The sequence below is a fragment of the Styela clava genome, chromosome 1 (assembly GCF_964204865.1).
Source record: "Styela clava chromosome 1, kaStyClav1.hap1.2, whole genome shotgun sequence".
Taxonomy (NCBI): domain Eukaryota; kingdom Metazoa; phylum Chordata; class Ascidiacea; order Stolidobranchia; family Styelidae; genus Styela; species Styela clava.
In genome coordinates this window covers 2992128-2998373 of record NC_135250.1, presented here as the reverse complement: position 1 = coordinate 2998373, position 6246 = coordinate 2992128, and the positions used below count along the sequence as shown (strand labels likewise).

Below are 6246 nucleotides of genomic sequence, written 5' to 3'. Positions count from 1 at the left end.
CTCAGAGGCTTTTGTGTCCTTCAAAGTGTTTGTTTATAACATACTGGTATATGATATTTCCTGCAATGGGTTTTCACATTCCAGAACATTTTCGAAGTATGACCGGCGTATGCTTCAATAAGAAGAAAACAAAGAGGTTGGTAATATTCAATTCTTTAAAATAATGTTGATGTATATATAAAGATATATAAAGCTGGTAATAAAAGTATGGACGAAACCGAATAATTCACTTTTCCCATACCCGATATGACTGATAACCGAACAGGATGCTTCGGTTTGCTATATTATTAAACCACCTCCTCTCCTCTGGGACAAAAATGAAATTCTTATCCCATCCTACTCTGAATTCATTCTAAATTACCGTAATCTTTTGTTGTTAATTGGTTCATGTTTAACAGAGAGCATAAAGAATTCAAAACTATGAAAATGAATTAAGAAATTCAGAAAAGTTAATTTCATAAATCAAATGGAAGCCTTCAGTTTTGGGAAGGGTTGGGTCATTGTCTGGACTCTAGTCGCCATTCACCAAAGACCCGAAGTGACTAAAGTCATCTGAATGGAATTACTCGGACTTGTCATCAAGTAACTATCAGTGAGACTTAAGTGAGTGATTTACTCGACCCCAACACTCAGATGACTTGACCTTTCGGTTATCCCATTGGTCTCAAGTCAATCACTGAGTTGAATGTCATCAGCGGTTAGTTGATGAGAGTCCAAGACATTCCATCTATAGGATTCCAGTCTGCGATATATGTTGCCTCAAGATGACTATACTGGTTTGTTATGTAGGAGACCATCTTATCATCTTTCCCCATCCCTTCAAAAATATCAACTTTTCAAATACCTGCATTTGTTGTGCATATATAGGACAAGTTTTTCTTGCAATTTGTTAAGTCTGGAGCAAATTTGAATGACGTCTTGTACATGGGATTGCACCTCTTATTTGGTGCTCTACGTTTAGACTTAATTCCAGTAAATGTACATAAATAATTATTTCCGGGCGTTCAGCAATAACTAAGCATAGGTTATTAATTCAGACTTATAACAAGTTTTTTTTACCTCGTCACATCCTTTTCTTTTGCCTCATTATAACATGTTTCTTCTCTTTTTTTCGCCAGAAGACTCGTTGCTGATGTTGATGTCTGACAAATATAATGTCTGTATCTTTCTGTGCGTTTGCCATAAGGATCATCGATGTACATATCATAATTGTATGAAGCAAGAATCAAGGTAAGATTTCATTTTTCTTGTTTTATGTTTATTAACAAAACAGCTGTTTTGATGATTATATTCTATATGTAACAGAATTTATTGTGAGACACATGTAGACTTAATTATATTATATTCTAACAAGTATAAAATTCACAATTGCTCGTTTAATGAGCCTATATTATAATTATAATTGGACAAAACAAATGGCAACAAAACGCAGAAAAGTTGATGCTAAGCGCAAAGGGTTCTATGGTGCCGAATAATTCAAATGTAATTTTTTGAGATGCAATGTAATGTATCATTGCTTGATTTTTATTATAAAAATTATCATTCGTTCCATTTTCAACTTCCTAAAAATATGTGCGGCCCCCAATGACTTGCAACCCTTAATTTTGGCCCGCGAGTGACCCCTGCTTTAAGATTTCTTTTTTGAGATATTTATTTCTGAAAAATAATATTTTATTTTGAACTTGAAGACAAAGTGCATAACCAATAAACAAAATTTTTTTTTACAAGGTTGAAATTGGAAAGAGGTGTCAGGAAAATGAGGTAAATATGTAGAAAATGAGCATCGCTAATTAAAACAATTGGTTTTTAAGATCATCATATTTCCGCTTATATACGATTCACCATAAATAACTCTTACAAGACATTCCCTTATGGTTTTGGGGGCTCCAATTGCACAAACAATAATAAATTTTTAATTGTGAAATAATCGCCAATTTCATCACGCATTCATTTCAATGAGTGCAATTTAACAAATTTTTTGTTGGCATCATTGAGTTACATTGCATCGGTGGCACGACGACCACGCGCTTCGTTCACTTTTCTTCACAAGTACCAATTCCTTCGCAATGGCGGATGTGGAAACTTGTTTTTTCTGGCGAAGACAACTATTAGGGGTGGATTCAAGACACATTTTTTTTTATTCTGATTTTTGAATGTTGCATCGGCTTTGACATTCATCATCGCCTTTCGTGAATTAACCGTTGTGAATAAATCATTATTTCAGCAATGTGCATTAGTGCAATTTGGCAGAACTTGTATCATGTCTTGTTTGCATTTAACTCCCTTATGGTGGGCATTAATGTGATTCAAACACTGGTGCATCTATGTGAATTCAGTTTCAACAATATACCAAATAATTTTTGAGTGTAATAGTAGAATAGTGTAGTTTCCAGATACGGACATCTCTACCACTGATTTTGGCACAATTTTTGGTATGAGAAGTGCAACTTATGCTCTAGTATTATTATTTATAAGTAACATTTTCAAGACCTTGTCTGTAGGCATACCTGATAAGAGAAAATTATGGTGTTTATTAAACTTTAGAAGCCGATCTCTCTTTTTTTTATCCATGATTTACCTGTAAAAGGGATCGTCTGGTCTCAAGGTGGTTTGTGTACTCTGTTTTCAACTTCCACCAATTATCTATTTTAGGAGTTAAACACATTGGTGAGAATATTCTAATTAACAAGGGTTGTTCTATTTTTCTTAGGATTGCTGCAAAAGAGATATGAAAGAACTCATGGAAAAGCATGAAAACAAAATTGAAGAAATACAAAAAAAACACTCTGTCAGTAAAAGTTACAATTTATAAAACTAAAATGTAGTTTCTCTCACAACTTGTAAACAGGGGCGGAAACTCGTCTCATAACCTTTAACTTAAGCTTCATATGCATTTTGAATCAATTTAGAAATCTAGAAATGAAAGTAGAATGTATGCATATCTTGAAGTACAGTATTGATTTCAGTCCATCAAAATTTGTTATCAGAGCATTACCGATACTTCTTAATTCCACGAAATAGACCTGTTAGCGCTAAAGAATTGTATGCTCTCAATTAATAATATATATACGTTTAATGTTTAAAGGAAAATAATATGAAGGAAAAAAGTATAATGAATTTATAATTTCTACAGTGATGCCTATTTGGGATTTAGAAGCACACATTTTGTATATATTTAGTGTTGAAATTAATTTTGGAATTTGAATCTTTTTCATCTAGGTTGAACTGAAATCACTCCGCGAGAGCTTTCTTGATTATGGGGATGGATGTTCTCATGCAAAAAAGAAGATCGAAGAATTTAAGAATAAGGTAGCTCAAGGAAAATTAAGCAAGGAAGAGCTGGTAGCTGAAATGGACAAGTTGATGAAAGAGTTGCCGGTATCCACTTAAACGTATCTCATATTATTCGTAATGCAACAATTTTCGTATCCTTCTATATCCAAGTGGTGTCAAACTTTTTCGATATATACCTACCTTTACCGATATAAACCTGTGTTTATTTCTCCTTCACTGTGCATACAAATTGTGTTTACATTATTTGTTCAATCATGAAACGTCCCTTAGCTAGTGTTACGCACAACTGTTAGATTTGCTCTTGCCCGCCTTATTTTGTATATTCACACTTTTTTATTGTTTAGAGATTGTGATTTCATCCACGTATGTTCAACGTGTTTTTTATTTTTGAAAAAACATACTTTCGCCTTCTTATCTTTCATTTGTAGCTTATTATTTTTGAGGCGGGCCACGAGACTTGACAAATTCTGAAGAGGTGACGCGACTCAAAAAGTGTGAGAACCACTGGACTTCAATGTGTGCATAACTATATATCAATATAATACAAATAGCTAGGCAACATTGGTAGAAGCTTACCAAATACATATTATTCAAAAATAATTTTGTATTAACTTCCTGAAAATAACAAATCCCATCCCCCGTTGGGAAACGCTGCTGCATTTGCTGCTTTGGTTGGGTACTCGTTTTTGGTGCCATTTTTGTAATTATAAATTGATTTTTCACACTTTTTTTCACATCATATAGGGAGATGAAAATTCCTCCAAACTATTGGATGACTTTCTGGTAAAGGCTGGAGTGAAGAAGGAAGATCTGGATGATGCAAAAAAGAGAATTCTTGAAGGCAAAAGTGCGAATTTTGTGAGTTGAGTTTCAAAAATATTTTCTGTGTTTTCATGTTTACTCACTCATCATCATATTTAATAAAAGCTTGAATTCACAACCTTTGCATGACCGCGGCTGCATTGTGCTGAGCATAAGTAACATATTTTGCTATCATCGCACTGATTAGCTTGTGTGGGTTTGCTGTCTGATCTGATCTTTCTGATCACGAACAATAGGATCATTAGGGGAAACTAGGATTACTACTTCGGGTGTGATTCATAAAGTGAAATTTTGGTGGCATTAACAAAATGAAAATTCCCGACCAACACTTTGTTATTTGTGTTTCAGGACTGGACCAAGTTTTTCTTACTCATTGTAGTGGGTGGGGTTGGTGGGGCATTTTTCGGATGGCTTTTACCATACATGTTTGGAGGAAGTATGGTTTTAACTGCCATAGTTGCTACTGTCGGTGGATTTATTGGAGCCGGCACTGGAGCCAAGATTGGTTGGCACATAAGTTGATTCACTCAAGAGATTTTGATGGTGTTGGTAATTATTGAAGAGAAAGGAAACAAAATCAATTTTATTTCAAGCCTAGTTTCGCCAAAAAAGCGAATCTTTTCACTTTTTCGAGTAATTATCAAAACCACAAATCTACATTGAATAATTACCGATGCCTGTAAAATTTAAAATGTGTTGTATTGTAATTCATTTTCTTGTACTTCCGTAGTGCGTGTACCAGGTTAGGGTTAAGCCATAATTTTATTTCAATTTTCCATATTTTAGTTCTATCACGAGTTCGGTGACTGTTTGTGTTAACCAAGTGAATATACCCCCAGCCCATGGGCTCTCCCTCCTTTCACAACTTGATGTAAAATAGGCGAACAAAATTAGTTACCTCCATATTGGTACACGTACTCCTCGAGCAGCCATTTATATTAATGATGCCTTTAAACATTAGAGACTCTCGAACGCATTACGACAGATTTATTGAAATAAAAAGTTCGAGTTAAATTGTTTTTCTTGATTTTTTGTTGAAATGGATTCTTTCTGGAAATGGAATGGATGGTTCAAAGTAACCACAATCTATGAAATTAATTATTATAATTAAGGTTTTTAGTATATCCATATATAGATATATTTTACAAAAATTGACATAGATTATTCCGAAAGTCTCTTGCTACCTTTAGTGAAAATAATAGAAACATTTATTTCAGGTTATGTTTTTTTTTAAATTTAACTGTAATTATTACAAATATTAACCCCTTCACCGCCAGGTATCAATTTTATTCAAATTGTAGAATTTGCTGTCAAGAGTCTTTTATGTTTAAAACTAATTTGACTGTACATATATTTTAACTATGCCTATTACAGGGATGTCAAAAACCAATTAATTCGTGATTTAAAATAATACTTTTGAATATGAAATGTCAAATATTCTAAATTCCACCCTGCCGGCATTTCCCCATTTATCGATGTTAAAAACTGAAATTTATTATAATGTTGAAACTTGAAGATAAACATTGTTCATTTGATTGCGCCACTTCTACAGTTATCAGAAATGAATCATTTGACGAGAAATTACAAATTTCTAAATAAAAACCTTATAAATCATTCTCAAATCCTAGAATTACCTATGTCGAATGTTTCCAATTTCAAAAGCATTCAATTATTTGATTCAGTTTTGGCATCCCTGTGTTTATACCATATGTATAATTTTTTTTCTGTAATTTCAATTTTAAATGTATACTAATCAATTCTATCGTAACTGCTAAGTAGCTAATAAATTGTAACAAGACTAATAATTATGCGTCTGGCACAATGTAGGGGAGAATGGCTAAGAACAAGTATAGGTAAAAAGTCTGGTACTCCCGAAGTATGTGAACCAAGATGGTGGACACCGGAACGTAGTATGTGTATCAGTTAGGCCATAATTTTATTCCAATTTTCCTTATTTTAGTTCTATTGCGAGTTCGGGGACTAGTCAAGTGACTCCCGTAGTATTTGTACTCTAATCTGGTACACATACTATGTTCCGGTGTCCGCCATCTTGGTTCACATACTTCGGGAGTACCGAAAAAAGTCTTGACGTAGTTTGAGAAAAGATTTCATTTTTGAGATATCGAAATT

General features: G+C 33.5%; 1 protein-coding gene across 1 annotated transcript; it reads left to right on the top strand.

Annotated features, from left to right (window-relative positions):
• Positions 1-5189, top strand: LOC120334242 (uncharacterized). The gene is made up of 6 exons (XM_078114324.1): positions 1-136; positions 1119-1230; positions 2711-2788; positions 3220-3378; positions 4039-4152; positions 4465-5189. Exons 3-6 carry the CDS (start codon positions 2729-2731, stop codon positions 4636-4638), a joined length of 507 nt encoding a protein of 168 aa, XP_077970450.1. The 5' UTR covers positions 1-136; positions 1119-1230; positions 2711-2728; the 3' UTR covers positions 4639-5189.
• Positions 5190-6246: the final 1057 nt, after the last annotated feature.

What these genes read in the sequence shown, in the direction of transcription:
- LOC120334242 (XM_078114324.1), top strand. Translation starts at nt 2,729, where the DNA reads ATGAAAGAACTCATGGAAAAGCATGAAAACAAAATTGAAGAAATACAA. An exon ending in AAATACAAAAAAAACACTCT is followed by an intron (nt 2,789 to 3,219) that starts GTCAGTAAAAGT and finishes TTTTTCATCTAG; the next exon opens with GTTGAACTGAAATCACTCCG. An exon ending in AAGGCAAAAGTGCGAATTTT is followed by an intron (nt 4,153 to 4,464) that starts GTGAGTTGAGTT and finishes TTTGTGTTTCAG; the next exon opens with GACTGGACCAAGTTTTTCTT.